At 44.5% G+C, this 18,361-nt stretch overlaps 2 protein-coding genes across 3 annotated transcripts in view; one reads left to right on the top strand and one right to left on the bottom strand.

Annotated features, from left to right (window-relative positions):
• The window catches only part of TASP1 (taspase 1), a 278,892-nt gene that overhangs the window by 223,028 nt on the left and 37,503 nt on the right, over positions 1 to 18,361 (top strand). The window lies entirely within an intron of this gene.
• Positions 5,254 to 18,361, bottom strand: part of ISM1 (isthmin 1) — a 62,338-nt gene continuing 49,230 nt past the window's right edge. Inside the window, exons 4-6 of the mRNA XM_045529287.1 lie at positions 12,902 to 13,045; positions 9,753 to 9,842; positions 5,254 to 6,960 (exon numbers count right to left, since the gene is read on the bottom strand). Of these exons, the coding sequence (XP_045385243.1) occupies positions 6,443 to 6,960; positions 9,753 to 9,842; positions 12,902 to 13,045 (752 nt within the window). The 3' untranslated portion in view covers positions 5,254 to 6,442. The remainder of the gene's footprint in view (positions 6,961 to 9,752; positions 9,843 to 12,901; positions 13,046 to 18,361) is intronic.

Below are 18,361 nucleotides of genomic sequence, written 5' to 3'. Positions count from 1 at the left end.
ATGACCTTTGTGAAAAATGAACTTAACTGCATAAAAAAAATCCTTTTTCTTTTTTATAAGTGAGGCTTGAAATTTTTATATCCTTTGAGTCATATTCTTGCAGCAATTGGCTGATTAATTCAAGAAATGTTACTTTCCCAATTCAAACATGACATTTTGAAAATCATCCATGAATTACATGCCTCCAGAATGAAAGGCTTTTCTGTGCCATTTAAAAGGTTTTTTCATTTTGAGGGCAATCGTGAATATCTGTAAGGGCACATTTATTACTCCCAGAACAGATAGAAAATTAGCAAAGTCATAAAATTCTTACCCAGCTTTGCTATTGCAGCTGTGTCTCAACCCAGTCCCCTGCCCACTCCCTTACTGCTTAAATGGTTAAGGATGATGTTGTTTTTGCCATTACAGGCAAGGCACTGGTCTTTGCATGTTGGCTTTCCAAATTTCTACACAGAGATCTTTAAAAAAAAAAAAATCTGTGTCTAAGCTTTGTTTTTGTGTCTTAAAATCTTACCTTCTGATCCTGGCAAATGTCCTTCTAGTTTTGTACAGTAAACCAATACTAAACCTCAGAAAAGCAACTGGCTGCAAAACTTCTGCCTTAATTTACACTACTCTGTACACAGGAGCTGTACACATGGGTGTATGTTCTTGTATATACCCACCAAGTAATTGCTGAGACAAGCCTTTAATTTGTCTGAAATTGTGCAGGCACAATGGTGACGACCCATGCATTTTTCCATTGGAAATTGTACGTGGACGACAGAGAGAGAACTCCATCCCAATCCCCTCCCCACGCACACTTCCTGGGAAGCTTTTTCATAACTCTTTGTACATCAGGACACAATTGATGCTCATGGGAGTTTAGATCACTGTCGCTCAGTTGATTTGGACAGTGCTACTCGAAGTGTGGTCTTTGGAGCTGTACCAGTCTGCAGTCAGCAAGGAAATTAATTCTAGAATTAAGAAAAAAGTGTTTAAAAACTTTTAGAGGTATTTGTGAGAGTAATCTTCTGTCTGTTGAATCTAATCATAAAAACTACGAGTGTATTTTATTTTGTAAAAACTCAATGGTGTTGAAATCTATTAGAGCTCCTATCTCTGGCCAGAATGAGATTGGGATTTTTCTTTTTTGGTAGAACTATCACCTACAGCAAAACCTCACTCTCAGAGGTGCATGATGACAATAATAAGCTCATATCTGAATAGCACTTAATGAGTATTAAAGTGTGAAGTGATGTCTTGGTTTGGGATCCCCCAGAAGCACACCTGAGGGAAGTAGCTTATTTGGTGGATGATTCCAGCAAGTACTTGTAGGAAATGGGGCAGAGAGACAGTGAAGGAAAGGAAGCCAATAAAGCACGTGTCACCAAGCAGTTTACCACCATGGGTGGGTAACTGGAGCTCAGTGCCACTAGGAGCTCCTGGAATGGTATAAGATAGGCTTCATGATTGCCCCACGTGAGGGGTGAGGGAGCTGGGGTGTTCACTGACTGAGCGCCTGTCAGTCAACCATCCAGCATTCTGGGGAGGGGGGGCAGGGCTAACTCCGAGGCACTTCAGTCTGTTGCTGTGCAAGCTGAGCGGGCTCCAGGGGCTGGAGAAAACCATCAGGCAAAGCTTTGCAGGCGTTGCCCCCTGAAAGTTGGGCTGGCCTAAACAGATGTGGAAAGTGCCAGGGGGATGTTTGGGACAGCAAAAGTACCTGACAGCATGTCAGTGGGACAGTGGCCTTATCCCAATTTACAGATGAGGACACTGAGGTCCAGCTTAGCACTGTAATACAATGTGGAAGTTAGTGGGGGAGTGAAAGGGGTCTCTCCTTTGGTCACCTACTTTGGGTTCACCCAGAGCCCCTTCTGCTGCCTTTCTTTCCTGCCTTGTATACTTGGGGAGTTGGTGGCCTGCCCCCGTGGCAGAGACTGGCTGAGTGCTCACACAGCCCATCTCTGCTTTCTGAGCCCCCAACTGAACTCCATTTCCCAGTCTCTCTTGCAGAAGGATGTGGCACGTGACAGAGCCGTGGAGAGTAAGTAGAAGTGACGTACAGCACTTTGCTGCCTGACTTACTAAAACCTTTACACGTAGCCTCCCTGCTCTCTACCTGTTGAGCAGGCTGGAATAGAGATGACCCCCAGGGCATCCTAGAGAGTCATGCCTTGGTGATGGCAGAGCCATAGGATGGAAGGAGCCTGGATCCCTGGGTTATCACTTGGAGAAGGGCCACTTGGTTAGAAACATACACTTTAGGCTTTTATTGTGTTAAGCCACTGTAATTTGGGGGATTATCATTACACTAGTTAAGCAACTAGCATCACTTTAAATGTGTGATCAAAAAATTTGTCTTTATATCACTTACCATAATCTCTGATTATGCACTTATTTATTTTCAGCTGTCTATCCTCTATGAGGAGGGACTTTGATTTGTGCACTGCTATATCTCTGGCATCTTGGCATATAAAGATGCTCAGTAAATACTTGTCAAGTGACTAATGCCAATGCCCAACCTTCTTTGCACATGGTTTGTGACAGGCCCTGTGCTAAGAACTTATGAACCTATCTCATTTCATTCTCACAACAGCCATATGAGTAAACTGAAACTTGGAGAGGCTGATTAACTTATCCAATGGTACCCAGCAGGCAACTGAGGGAGTCAGGATTGGAATCCAAGGAGTCTGACTGAACCCTCAAACTCTTAAGCACTGTGCACATTGCCCAACTGTGTATACCAGCTGTAGTGCTAGAAGCTGGGAGTATAGGAAGGCATGAGAGGTCTACCCAATAGCTAAGAGTTAGCACAGGGCTTACTGCAGTGGGAAAAGCAGACCAGTCTCTGTTCTTGTCCATGGTGTGAGCTATCTTCTAGAAAAGTCAAATACTGGATGCTGCCACCCAACCCAAACAAGGGCTCAGCTACAGAACTAGAAAATCCTCTTACGGACTATGAGAGAACTGAGCCAAATACATGGAGATAAAGCCAGATTCTCTTTGAACAATTTAAGCAAAGGCAGTAAGTTCCAGAAAAGAACTGATCCAGTGGATCTTAGGAAGAGTGAGGAAGAGAGTGGAGCACAGGTGTTGGGTTTAAGAGCATGGGCTCTGGTGGTCAGACAGAGCTAGCTTCTACTAGCTATGTCATTTACCAAGCGGTATGACCTTGGGCAACTTAGCTAACCTTGTTGGGCTTCTTTTCCTCGTCTGTAAAGTGGATGTAATAGTGCCTGGCTCCTGTGGTAAAATGATTAGCACAGAGGCACCAAGCATGTGCTCAGAAAATGGCAGCTGGTATAGTACCTATTCTTAGATCCTTGGTGTTAGAACGAGGAATTCTATCTACCTTCTTGGCCACTGAGACATAAAGACTACAATCCTTGGGAGACTATATCATGGTGGACCCTTGAACTGGGGCTGAGAGGAAGCTATGCACTCCCCCATCCCTCCTTTACCCTTCCTATGTGCAGCCACTAGAGGGCCCTGGGCATCTCTGCCACTCTTGACTTATTCAGATGTGGGACCCAAGAGGCCCAGAGGATTACTAGGGCTCTCTTTCCAGGCAAAGGCAAAAAGAGCAGTGCACTCGAAGGTAGATATCTAAGTGGCTACAGAGGGGTCATATTTACAGGTGCTGCAGGTGGGGCCACAGACATCTTACTCTGCTGTAGGCAATGTTGGCCCTTGAGCCAATGATCCACTGCCCACTGAGGGAATTACCTGGGTTACTGTAGAGCCAGCTTGGATTGAATGAGATAAGAGTCTCCTTGTCTTATTGGATAACCTGGGCAGTGAAGTCTGAGGTCTTGTTTTCTGAGAGTCACTCATTGGCCCCCTAGAACTTTGGGACTGAACATTAGCTCATCCTGATAGAGGCAGATTATAGTTCAGCAAATTTCCAGCTGTGTGGAACCATCCTGATGGTGTATGGGAGACCAGACCAGGGTGTTCTTGGTAGGCAAAAAGCCCAGAGCCCTCCCCTGCTCCCAGTTCTCCCCACCTTTTAACTATCAATTCATTTGGTCAGCAAGGTCTGATTTTAAAGGCAAAGAGCCCAGGTAAAACATTGCTGTCATCAGTCATTCTCACTGTGGTATGAAAGCTCTGTATTCTCTTTGAGAGTCCATGCTAAATCCTTAACAAAAACACCTGAGATAGGGCTCCGGCACTCACCACTCTCGACCTGCTGCTCATCCTTCTAAATATCCTGGTTATCAGAACACACCAAGCACTTTCCTAGTTCCTTGCCTTTGTCCATACTATACTGTTTTCTTACTACAAACACACCCACATCTCCCCCTTTTCTGCATTATAAAATCCCACTCCTTCAATAGAACCAGTACATACTTCCCTAATTCCTGCCTCTATTTTCCCAATGTACTTTGCACTTACCCTTAATAGAACACTTATCAGAGGTCTTGTTTTATACACTTTTGTCTCTCCTCATCACTTGATTGAGCTTCTCATGTGCATAATCTCCAGCCTCTACTTGAATACCTGTCCTGACAGGGAACTCATCACCTCAAAGGCAATACATTCCATTGCCAGGCAATTCTTTGCAAAAAATTTGTCCCATTATTAGAAATCTGCTTACCTGATATATGAATCCATTGATTTTCTTCCTGCTAGTTCAGTTACAATAAAATTCCTTTAGATGTAAATAAGGCTTCTCATTTCGTAATTAGACATAAAGTGTAAATAATTCATTCTAAAGTGTAAATAGTTCATTCTAAAGTGTAAATGACTGATAAAAGCTTTTCCATATGAATAGGATTTTACCAGGAGAACTTAAGGGTGGGGTCAGGAATTCTAAAGACCAGGAATATAAGGACGCCAAAATGTGATATAGTAGAAAGAACATTGAGCTAGAAAATGAAAGATGGGTCCAAGGTGATTTATGTTTTCTGAGCTTTGGTTTTTCTCATCTGGAAAAGGAATATTTTGTATGATGAGTAATTTTACTTATTACTATAATCACAGAATTTTGTCTGGAAGTGGCCCCGGTCACCCAAGCTGTCTTAAGCCTTTGGTCTGGCTTCTGGGAGTGCAAAAAGTTGCACGTGTGTCGATGGGCCTCAGCCTCCTGGGGGCTGGGTAGACCCTCTTGGTTGCAAAGGTGCTATGACTTACACCACCCACAATCATGTCAGTCAATGAACCTTTTATTCCCACGTGGGTTGAACTTTCCCCTTCCCTGCCTTGAAGCCTTGCTTCACTAGGGCTATTAATGGTATTTGTATTATAAATCAAGGATGCAGGTAACACATTTTATTATGATTTTATTATATATTCTCTTTTCCTGGAGTTTTGCAAGTAAAAGATTGCATAAGAACCAACTCTTTATTTCTCATAAGTTCCACCCTACAGAACCAGGTCATATTACAATTGCTTGATGCATAATACCCAGTGACTCAATAAATACTTTACAAAAATAATGCAGTTTTTTTCCTTTCTTAAAACATAAAAAAATTAGGATTTCTTAGACTTGAGCCCCCCTCCCCTTTTTATATTTATTTACTGGGAATATATTGTTGGAAAAAATTCATTAAAATGGTATTAAAATAAAATAGATAAAACGCGGTCCATATTTTTTCCCATTTGTTTTGTTTTTTTTCTTTGGAAAAGTGCTACTCCCTGTTTTTATGTGTGAACTTCCTGCAGTCTTCTGAACCTACAAAGACATGAGCAGAAATTCTACTGTTTGGGGCTATGTAGAATCATAGCATTATGCTAATATTAGTCTATTATTTTAAAGCCCATTTAAAACCAGGCCTCACATTTGCCCCTAAAATACCCCACCCCCTACCCAGTCTTAGGCAAGAGAAGTTCGGAATCTGAGACTCCAGCAAGGTGCCTTATGACTAAATAACATTTGGTTTAAGGTGGGTGTTTTCTTGTTTTGATACATTTCCATTGCATTATTTAGTTTTAAAGAAATCATTGCAAAATTCCCTTTCTCTTCCATATCCCTAAGCCCCTTTCTTTCTGAATTCTCACAGAAGCGATTAGTTTCACGATGACAACTCCAGAGAAAAGGTTACCCATAAGTCACATTTGTATTAAATAAGTTATATATAAAAACTGCTTATAACGTTTACAACCTCAGTCTCTTTCCCCCTTTGCCTCTCTTGGAAACTCTGGATCCGGGGTGAATTGAATCACACCCACTATGGCTTCCAGGTTCTTCTGGCTTGTTTGTTGTCCCCATCCTCCTGCCCACGTCACCCCAGGAGGACTTCTAAGGAGCTCAGTAGGCACTGCAGATGGCCAGGCGGCGTCACACGGCAGTCTCCCGGGCCTGGCGAACACCCCTAGTGTAACGTATGAAAATATGTGGTATATACAAATATACACATACACGGAGGAGGAGGACTGCGTGCCCGTCGGCAGATCAGTGCGGTGCGTTTGTGTCGCAAAACCAGAAGTGGCGTTTCCACCTGGCCCGGTCTCTTTAGTACTCCCTGGCCTCTTGGAACTGCTTGATGTAGTCCTCGTCCGAAGGGCTCTCGGCGCACTTCTGTCCGTTGTTGGGGGGCCGGGCCTCATTGTACCTGCTCCAGTCGCCCTTGCAGATGATCCAGGGCAGGACGTCCACCTTGTAGTGCAGCTCGGCCGAGAACTCGGTGCTGATGAGGTTGGGCGTCCCCGCACCTTTGCCCCTGGTGATGAGCTGCATGTTGTCGCCATAGCAACAGTGCTGGGCGGCCAGCGTGGTGCTCTCCAGGGACAGCATGGAGCGGATGCAGTAGCGGGCCGTGGGCTTGTAGATCTCCAGCTTCTCCTTGGGCCCGCTGGCGTCCTTCCAGCGGAAGTCCTTGCGCTTGATGCGGTCGAAGATGTCGGCCGTGCTGTAGGCCACCTCGGTGGGGTAAGAGCAGGGGCAGCTGGGCAGGTCATTGATCACCTTGTGCATGTACTTCTTCAAGAACTCGCTTTTGCAGCTCATCCACCGCTCACAGCTGTCCATGTCTGAAAAAGGCCACACACACACCCTCTCACCACATGCACCAGCGGTCCACAGGGTGACACTGAAGTCAACTCCCCTCCCAGACCCAAAGACCCCTGAAGCCGCCTAGAACGACCAGGCATGGGTGGCCAGGCTCACCTCCCTTGAACTTGGGAAATTCTTTGTTCACAAGACTTCCTCTCAACTCCCCACTTTGTATTAGGACATATTTTCAGACCCACAGAAAAGTAAAGAGAAAATACTGATATGATGATTATTCATATTCCGTCACCTAGATTTAACTATATTTGCTCCACCTTTTAAAAATTTTCTGGAAATATATATTACTACCCCTAAATTTTAGTAGGCATCGACCAAAAAAAAAAAAAAAAGAGAGAGGATATTTTCCTAGATAACCATAACCCTATTATCACTCCTAACAAAATTAACAATAATTCAGAGGGTTGTTTTGAATTTCCTCTCTAAATAACTGATGTGATGGAAAAGGCTTCAAACAAACATTTATAGGACTAAGTTTTGTTTCTGCCACTCGCTGACTGGTTTAAAACAGGGCTAGTCTCTCAACCTCTTAACCTCAGGCAGTAACAATCACTGTCTACAAATTCACAGGGTAAGATACCTCAAAAAGGAAGGGGCTCCAGGTACCTGCTTTTAGGGAACTTGACATTTGGGCCAGAGGCCAGAAACCTGTAGGCCTAGGTCAGAACCCACTCCCAGAGGTATTGTGTTTGGTTCTTTCAGCATTAAAAAAATATTGATAGTTGCCAATATTGAAGAAATAGGTGATTTCAATTGTAAGTGTGGATTCCTGGCCTCATTTGAATAATCAAGAGATGGATCTCTGCTGGTCTTGTATTTCCTCATGGAAACAACTGGCCCCATGAACAGGTGAACGATGACCCCTACGTGGCAAGGGCAGGAGGTCCCCAGTTAAGCACAGCCCCTGTTTGATTCCTTCACTCACAGGTGACCTCTTGGTCCCTTAGTCATCTGAGCCTGGGACCTCAGGTTGAATGAGTATCTTAGTTTGGGTTCTCTCAGACCCTGAGCCAAAATGATTCCAGTGAAAATGGTTCTTTGGGGGTGAATCCAGGAAACACCAGAAGGGGGTGGGAAAGCAAGACAGAGAAGGGAGGGAAGCCAATACAGGAACTGGTTAATCCTGATGGCACCTGGGAAACTGTGCAGAGAACACGCCTCTGTGTTTTCTCATCCAGTGACAGTGTCAAACTTTATCCAAGCCCTGGGATCCTGGAAAACAGTGAAGGTTAAGAATCCTGTCCCCCAACCCTTTGCATTCTTACTGCCAAGAACCCCCTTTATCCATAGGACGTTGATGAGATTCATGGGTGCCTCCTTGTTTACCTGTGACAAAGCCAGACACAGACCCTCCAAATTCCCTTTCTTTGCCTCAAAAATGATTAGCTGAACTGTTTATCCTCACTGATCAATCAAAATGGGTCTTAAGCAAACTAGATGCTGCTTGCCTGTGGGTTATGACATGAGGAGGTCTTAGAAGCTCTCTGCCCCAGAGAGAGGCTGTACCATTTCATGTAAAATTCTCATCTTTAAAGTCATTTTTTAAAATCAAGTGCACCCTGTTCGCAGAAGGCACCTGATGAATGCACTTTGACTTTAGCTACGTGAAGGGATTGGAGGTGAGGTACAGGCGCTAGTAACACAGGGTTTCCACACTGCCTCCAGTCTGGCTCATAGACATGTTTGATTGGGTTTGTTTTTATAATAAATTATTAATACTATCAAGCATTTAAACAATTAAAATATATTCCAGATTTGAGGCCTCTCTTGGAAAATTAGAACATCTGGCAACCATGGATCGGTATTCATTCCTTGGTGGCTAAGTCACAGCTAACCCCTTTGGATGAAGCGCCTCATTCTGCCGTCGCCCCTGCTGCTCTCTACTGCCCCCTGCCGCTGAAGCTGTTTCAGTTTCTTTTCGTCATAGTGCCGGCACCATTTTCCTGTGTACTTTCTTATGTGTCTTTCCTTTTATTCCAGACTTGTTCTAATGAGACCCTTATCTGACCGTTACAGGCATTTGAGAAACATATTTGTTTACCAAATTAGCTCCTGAATATCTGGGCTATGGAAAAAAAAAAGGGACTCAGGACTACTAAATTGTGGCTGAAGAGGCAGGGCAGAAGTGATGAAGTTAAGTAAGAATTGTTGGGTGGCAAAAAGAGATGGGGAGAAGGAATTTTATCCTTCTACAATATTACAATTATATGCAGAGCCACATGAAGCTATTTTTAAGAAGCAAGCTTGCACCTTGCACCTCAATAGTCACTTTTAATTTTGTGTGGTCCATGTTTATTGGATGTGCTCTAGCACTTTCTAGCGGACAAGCAGCAGAGCGTACCAAAGGCTTATAAAATATTCCTGCAAGGGATGGGGGTGTACAATATTGAGAAAATTCCCTCTTTCTCTCCCTCCCTCCCTCTGCTGGAGAACTGAGGGCTCCATTTCTTGATTTTATTGCAGACACTTAGCGAAGGCCGAGGAAACCAGATTCCATGTGGCTTGAGCCCCTACTGTGGGCTGATTAGGGTGCACACAGAAGGCCTGTATGGCTTATTCTGGTGTAGGAGGCATACATTGCTCTCTATTGCTCAGAGTATATTCAATAAGCAAGAAATATGCTAGGAGAATTGGACCCCAGAAGAGGAAAATGAAACATTTACATGGATCCAAGGATGGCATTGCAAAGGCAAAAGGAATCTCCAAAGCACTAAGTCAATATTTGGATAAAAAAGGAAAAAAAAAATCTTCTTACCAACTTCAAACAGTTTGGTGGCATTAAACTCCTCACTTCCCGCAAGCAGACTCACTTCGGTGGCAGCTGTCCTGAAAGTGTCTTCAATTCCTAAACATAGACAAGAGCTCATTTTTCCCTAGTTATATGGAAAAAGTTACCCCCCCCAAATAAAAAAACAAATACACCTGAACAAAGCCTTTTTTGTATTCATTACTACTCACAGGCAGAAACTTGCCAACAGAGGAAACAGTAAAAAGCAGGTAGTAGCGCATAAAATATATTAAAACCCCAGATACCATTTGCAGCATGAAATCAGATCCAAATGTGTCTGAATGAGTCCTAAGGAATTCAGCTGCTGGGCCTGGGGATGGGGTTTTGGGGAGTAGGGGACACATGTTTGGATGGTTGTCTGGTGGTGTCAGGGTGAAAGACTAAACCAGAAGTAGTAGAGGGTAGTGGTTAATACCTTGTTTTTAATAACTGACTGCCTGGGTTCAAATCACTGCTAGCCATGTGACCTTGGACAAACCATTTAAGTTTCAAAGTTTCGTGTGGCTCAGTTTTCACATCTATAAAATGGGGAGAACTAAATGCCCTCCACCCTGTAGGGTTGAAATAATTAAATACATTATGTGTAAAGAAGGTATTTAGGGCAGGAAGTAGTAAGTGTTCACTGATGTTTTTCCCTTGAATATTTGTCTAGCTCATTGAGGATGCAGCGGTCCATAGCCAAAGACCAGATATCTCATATTCTAGGACTTTTAGCATTGTCGATGATGCTTCAGAAAGAGTAAGCTGGGCTTGCCATTACATGTTCTGAGGAATGGAACCCAGCTTTCCTCAAACTTCCTGATTTGCCCAAATTCCCCAAACTCCCTCCATCACTCCCCAAACTACCACCTGCAACCAGTCTTCCTTTACCAAGAGGAATCACATGCAAGCTGAAGCAATAAGAAGAGGAGGGAGTGGGGGCTGTGGAACACCTGTTGACGAGCATTGGTTTCCCTGCTGGGGATGACTCGATTTCCTTTGCGGGACTCTCTCTGATTTTACATGAGGCCCCTCAAACTTATCTGTAGAGTTGACCTAGGGGACAAACTTTTACAGTGTAATCACTGCCAGGCCAGGGAGACCTTGTCTGCCCCATGAGTCTTTCTAGTAAAGCTTAGAATCAATGAGCCAAATAAAGGAAAAGATCCTGAAAAAGGAAACCCCTCAAGTCCCAAGGGAGTCCTGAAAAGCTGTAATAGCCAGGAACACAGGGGCAGGAAAGAAGGAAGGACAAGGACAGAAGAGAAGAAAATGTATGAAGAGGGCTGCCAGCCACACTGCTCTCAGCGGTGACAGAAAACTAGAAGGAAGCATCCAAGATGGCAGCAGAGGAAGCCTCCCCCTGACAAGATACCTAAACCTGCCACCTTGGTCTGGACGCCAGCTCCAGAAAAGTAAACAGCAGGCAAACCCCCAAACCCTGACATTCAGTGCTCTGTGTGTGTCCATGTGTGGCTGAGCCCAAGACCCTTCTTCCTGGTGCAGGTGGGAGGGTTTAATGATCACTTTGTGTTCAGACTGCCTGGATTCAAATTCCAGATGGATCACTTGCTGCCTGTGGGACTCTAGGCAGGTTAACCCGCTATGCCTCAGTTTCCACAGCTGTCACATGAGCACAGTGATACATTCCTATTTCATGAGGCGACTGTGAGGATTAAATGAAATAACACATATAATTTTAGAAATTTGCTTGATACATAAGTACTCAAGTGCTCTTTTTCATTACCATCTTTTTTACTTTTTTCTCCTTCATCTCCTTCATCTTTATCTTCATTTTCTTTTGCCTTGCCTTCTCACCTTCATCATCATCTTCTTCTTTATCTTTCTCTTCATATTTTCCTTCTCTTCCTTCTTCATTTTCTTCCTGTCCTCCTCTTCCTCCTCCTCATAGTGTTGTTATTTATTGGGTCATCCACATCCCACCCACCAGACTCCCAACTCAGCTCATCATGATGCCCAGGGCAAGATCAGGAAAAGCATCTTGATGGCCGCCCCGCTTTGTTGAAATCCGTCTGTGCAGCTGATGGGGAGCCAGAACTGCCACGTCTTGCATTTCAGCCCCATTTTCGACACCGGCCCTTCCGCTCACAAACACATTCATTCCAATCTGGACCTTCCTCTCTCCCCTCAGAAACACCTTTGAACTTTCACCCCAAATATCTCCAGTTTGAGAACAGAGTATCTAGGGGTAGAAATAGGAAGTCTGGGGTGCAGGGATCAGATTTTTTGGCTCTGAAGTTGCTTTCAGATGAAGCCATCAGGACTGTGTGGTTTCTTGAAAGGGCCTAAGATATTATTTTAGGCTGGTATTCTACCTGGCAGTGGGGAACGCGTAGTAAAATTATAGGCCAGGAGTTGGTAAGCTTTTTTTGTAAAGGGTCAGAGAGTAAATATTTTAGGTTTTGTGGCACATATGGTCTTGGTTGCTGCTGCTTCCTCTTCCTCCTCCTCCTCTTTATCCTCTTCCTCCTCCTCTTCACAACCCTTTAAAAATGTATGGGCCATACACAAACAGGTCACGGGTTGGACTTGGCCTGTTGGCCATAGTTTGCCAACAACTGCTATAGTCGGTCACGATTATTGTTCCCTCTCAGTATGACCTCTCACCAAGTTTGCAATTAGTTTAGTTTTTAAAGCACTGACAATGTAGTATAAAGGTATAATTAACTGCCACATTGCCCAGTTTGCTCCGCTGGGGGCCTTTGGCAACTGTCAGGTGGTACCGGCAGGGCTAACTGTGTGGTTTTTCTGTGGATGGCTGTCAAGCCTCGTGTCCTGTCTTCCTTGTCAGACCATGAATGTCTGTCTTCATATGTCTCTTCAAGACACAAAACAAATCCCACATTAAAGGCCCAAACTAACCAGAGTCTCTCCTTTAAATTAAATAAGTACAACGTGGCATTGTCCTTTAGGTCATAGCCACTGCAATTGTGCATTAGATGTAGAAAATCCAGGTTTTCATCCATTAAGCTCATTAGTTATCTCTTGTCTCACTCTGGTCAGAAGTCTTATTAGGAAAATGGTTGTCTTTTTAAAAAGACAATTTCTATAAGTTTTTAAATATAAATTTAAAAGCTTCCCCTTGAACTTGGAGCCATACCCCTGGGTAAGCTCACCTGGGCAGTTTGGACGGTCACAGGTCCTCGATTCTGTCGCGGTGCATGCATAGCCACAAGACCGGGTCCGTTTCTGGTTGCCATTCCCGCAGGTGACGCTGCAGACAGACCAGAGACTCCAGTCACCCTCACCGTCTGTGGAATCTGGAAGGGAGCCAGGGAGATGGTCATCAACCTCCCCACACAGTCCCCAAATCACCTATCAAGCAGCCCACCGACTATTCACTTCCATCCTTCTCACTGTTGGAGGGGGCAAGATGGCACCTGAAGCTAAAAGACTTACGGCTCCAGGGCTCATTCCAGGGATGCGCTTTGTGAAGGCAGGGAGGTCTGGGGCACTGTGGTGCTCAGTGCATCCCTAGAAGGTGCCCAAGAAATGCTTATTGAGAAGGCGCACATTTGCAGAGCATGGAACCATGGAACCGCTTCTAAAGGTGACCGCCACCACTTCCTTCCCTCCCTGTGCATACATCCACCCAGAGAGAGAGAGAGAGAGAAACAGAGAGAGAGAGAGAGAGAGAGAGAGAGAGAAACAGAGAAAGAGACAGAGAGAAGCAGAGAGAAAGACAGAGAATTTATTTCCCTTTCTCTAGAATCTGGGCTGGCCAGGTAGCTTCCGGCTTTTGCTCTGGGGAATCCAGTGACTATGAAAAAAAGCTCAGGCTAAACCTGTAAACTATGAAATGTCACATGGAAGGAGAAGAGACACATACAGGACCACTAAGGCACCAGGCATATGAGCAAATCCTTCTCGAACCTTCCAGCTCTTCCCAGTGGACAGCTGAATGCAGGTGGTGCCACCAGGACTCAAGGAATGGCCCAGTGGCCCTGCCTGAACTCCTGGGCCACAGAATCACAAGACATAACAAACTGCTATTGTTTTAAGCCAACAAGTTTGGGATGGTTTGTTCCACAACAAGAGATAACTGGTGCATTAATGGTGAAGCTAGAGATGATCCCCTGAGCTCATTACTTGACATCCATCCAGTGAACATTCATAATATTTATTTATTTATTATATGTCAGGCACAATTCTAGGTATGTGGGATACACCATTAAGTAAACCTTTCCAAGATCCCTGCCCTAGTGGGACTAATATTTTAGTGAGCAAGAGAAGCAACCATCAATAAACACAAGTGAGTAAATTGTTTAGTATGTTAAAAGTTGATGAATGGTGTGCAAAAAGGAAAACTTGAACAAGCTAGAGGGGCCTGGGAATGAGCGGTGTGGGAGAGGTGGGTTCTTTAGCAAGACTGACTTTTTCTTCTTATCAAAAATAAAGTCCTGGAGTGGTTGGGTGACTTGTCCAAGGTTCTCAGGTTAATAGGAAGGAGAGCCTGGGCCCTCGCGCCAAGCCCTTGCTCTCTCAAACATGACTCTTTCTGCAGCACCATCCTCTGTGATAATCTCTCCTGGTTTACCCAGACCTTCCTGTGGCCTTGGGGCCTCTGCTGGTGCCAAGTGTGGAGCTACAGGCATGTGCCTTGCAGCGGGGGAGTACCCTGTGTTCATAACCGGTCGCAGCGATCGTTACTACGTAGGCCCCACAAGAATGTCGTCCACACATGTTTCTACCTGAACTGCGGGCCTGTGCCAGCCTCCCCGGCTGTTGTTTACGCGGCGTTCACTCCGAATGCTCCTCAGGCAAACACAGGGCCTCTAAGCCTCCTCAGCCCACTCAGCAAGGTCAGAGGAGCTGGGGGACTGCATGGCGGAGTCCTCTTCCTGAATTCTGAGCCGAGGTTTGCTCACACCTCACCCGCCCCTGGGGCCCCATCCATGACTCTCCCCTCCTCCCAAAAAAATTTTTCCGAACTTTGATTTTCTTCTAAATGGTTTTCCAACCACACAGCCAAGCAGATGTTGGAAACTACTGCTTTGTGTTAGGGAACTGAGCTGCCTTCCCTGGGCTACCATCCCTTGTTAGGCAGCAACACAGCAGGACAAGGAGAAAACACTCAGGTAGGGCAGCTGCCATTTCCTCAGAGACCTCCGCGGTCTGGTGTCTCTTGGCAATCTCTCTGAGAACACCAGAGGTGTCCCTGCAACAGTCATACAATCGCACACTTGTCACTGGGAGCATCCAGGTGCTGCAGGTTATACACACACGTGCACACACTCAGTCACATCCTGCACATACCGTTGAGGCCAGATTTTGTTAAAGGAACTAAAATAAAAACAGTCACAAGTGCAGATTATAATGTTTTTATACTCATAAAAAGCTTACGAAATCAGGTAGGCAGAGTTCACATCACCTGTGGGGTGGGGACCAGCATGAGACACAACTAAATGATGCCAAATGGTGTCCTTGGCTTTGCAAAAACATAGCATCCTCAACCTCCTAGAAATCTCTTGCAGCCTTGCCTCTCCATTACAGTACAGAGAGAGCAAATCTGGGGGAATATCATCTCTGAACTTTGAAATTTTAGCATTAAGCTCATGATGAGATTTATATTGGAATCTCTGCATGACATAATTTCTTGTTTTGGTTTCTTGGACCTAAATTATTAAAAGTTAACACTGCATCAGATTATGTGAAAAATGATGTTTCATGTAATTCCTCTCCCCAAATCCACCCCCTTGGTTACTTCCTCTGAAGCTGATCCCAGGATGGGCCATGTGACTTGTTTTGGCCAATGGGATAATAGTAAATATGATGCCTGCAGAGGCTTGGAAAGTGCGCATGCGTCAGGGCTTGTCCCTTCCAGCCATGGGCAACTCTTCCACCTCCAGACAACTCACAGACTCACGAGAGAGAACTCTTTTGTTCTTTTAAGCTACTAAATTTTGGGGGTGATTTCTTAAGCAGCAAAAGCTAACTGTTACAAATAAACCATAAAATCCTCCCTAAAATATGCTCTCTAGACAGCTGCCAGACCCTGGAACAATCAAAGATTTATTATCACAGTTAAGTGACTTTCTCCATGTCTTTATTTTACATGCTCACAGAGCCATTTCATTTCCGAACATTTTTTTGATATGGGTTCCCCAAAGTTAGGCACAGAACACTTACAGGTAATCATTTCTGTGGAAGTTAGCGATGAAATGCAACAACCTCCTAGGAAAACGCTTGTACGTGAGCTCACTGCCCGGAGCCTTCACAGCACACTGGCCCAGAGCAACATCCCAGCAAAGACCCTCCTCTTGGGGACTCGTATTTGTTTAATGTGTTCAAAGGACAGAAAGGGAGTTTCTGACTGGGACAGATCTTTGAGGACAATATTCCTTTCTGCTGTAATAAAACAAGCCTGTTCTCATTTGCTCACCTACCAGGGAGTATTTCTCAAAGCAGAAAATGAATGTGAGCGGCAATAATTGCAAAGATAACAACAATGACAGGAAAAAACAGTTCCTGGGAACATTTATACGGTGCTGTGACAGCCCTAGCTGTGAGATCAAAGAGTTCAAGGAGGGAAGAAACAATCCACGGTGCAGTGGGCTGAGAGCTGGGTTTCAAAGATGCCATTTGAAGTGTTAAAGTAGACCTTTATCGCTTCAGGGCACTAGAGTTCTGTGGGTCAGTCATAGCATTGGAGAAACTGAAGTGACTTGGGTTTTGACTTGGCCACCAGCAAACCTGAGCACTAATCCTAGATGATAGTGGCTACCAATTTTTGAGGGCCTGCTTTAACCAGCTGCTCTGTCTATCCACACTGACTAAACTCCTACAATAACCCTGCAAGGTAGATGGAAACAGCCTCCTTTTATGGACAAGGAAATTAAGGCTCAGAGAGGTTAAGGTACTTGCCTGAGGTCACACAGCTCACAGGCAACCGCAGAGCTGGGATTAGATCTGAAGTCTGTCTGTTCTCACCATATCCTGTTCTAAAGCCTGGTACTCTAGTAGCTGTGATTCTGACCCAAGTTGGCCTCCCTTCCTTAAGATACCCACTATGTGGCCAAAACTCAACAATACAAAGAAAAGCTCCTGAAAAAAAAAAAAAATCACTGTGAAATTTTCTATTGGAACTGAACCATGACCAATTAGAGAATTTCAAAGAACTAAGCCCTAACCCAGGTAACAATAAGCAGTGCTCACCTAATTGCATTACATAGACTATGCTAAATAATTTGGGGAATGGTATACTACTGTTAGGCAGAGAAGTTTATCTGGACTCTCTCTTTGCCCCGGGTACCTGAAGTATCTAAACAGAGGGTATTTAAAATGCAGCATCTCAAACACATACTTTGTACAGTTGAGCTGAGTCCTGGCATCATCACATTATGTTTTTCTATCATCACAAATTAGGTCTGTCTTCAGTTGCATATTTTATAATTCATTCAACAGATGACATTGAATCTTATGTATTGCACTTAGGATTTTTTGAAATACTTTTTGCCTGCAACCATTTAAATTCTTAGTAAAAATCCTACCTTCAAAACTCTGAGATCTATCTCCTGCACAAAGGCCAGCTCCTGTGGCATTTTTAGGCTGTCTTAGACAGGGCAGCAAGTACCTCGATACAGAGATACAAAGCACTGCTATGCTGTTGCATGACCCTCACCTTCCTGGGCGGTATGTTCTCTCCCTGTGTCCTCTACAGTCACACCCAACATAGGGATAAATATTTAGAAAATGCTAAATGGTCTCTTATTGACTGAAATAAAAGAGGGAATTCTCAGCTTACCTGATGCTGCCTGGAATTCGGGAAATCCCATGTCCCTTGTGAGCTATTCTGAGAAGCAATGATCATTCATTCATTCTGCAAATGCTACTGAGCACCTACGATGGGCTTAGAGTCTTGCTACTCAAAGTAGCTGCAGGGCTGGCAGAGTCAGCTTCACCTGGGCCCCGGCCATTTCCCTCCACCTACTGCATCACAAGGTGCATTTTGACAAGACCCAGGTTATTCATACGTATATTAAAGTCTGAGAGGCACTGCTTTAGAGGTACTGTAAGGGCTAAGATTTTCTTTATAAAGTAGCAATCCTGGGATCTAGACTAATCATGGGGAAGATATTAAGAGGTACTTCAAAACTGTAGAAGATGGGAGCCTCCCCACGGTCCAGGCATGCTGGAAGATCCTGACACAGGGAGATCCGCAGGTACTCTAGGTCTAGGAATGGGGGTGGGAGGGTGGCTGGGGAAACCACAGTAGCCACCGCAGTACAAGGAAATTCCATCCTCAAGATTGAAATAGAGGGGATGTTCTTAGTGAGTGTTCATGAATTCAGCAAAGTGTACTCCGTGAAAGCTTTAGATGAAAAAGTTATTTCTAGCGGTGGTCTTCAAACTTCAATGAGCATGAGAATCACCTGGTGACACTGATTGATCAAAGAAAGAAACAAAAAAGCAAACAACAGATTCCAGGTCTCACTTCTAGACCTTCTCATTCAGAAGATGGAGAGTGGTGGCCTTCAACCTGGGCTGCCCAGTGGAGTCACCCTTGGAGCTTTAAAAGATACTAATGTTCGGGACTCACCCCTAGAGATCCCAATTTGATTGATCTGGAGAGAGGT

The sequence above is a fragment of the Lemur catta genome, chromosome 17 (assembly GCF_020740605.2).
Source record: "Lemur catta isolate mLemCat1 chromosome 17, mLemCat1.pri, whole genome shotgun sequence".
Lineage (NCBI taxonomy): Eukaryota > Metazoa > Chordata > Mammalia > Primates > Lemuridae > Lemur > Lemur catta.
The sequence above is the reverse complement of the archived record's forward strand: the minus strand, read 5'-3'. Positions and strand labels throughout refer to the sequence as shown.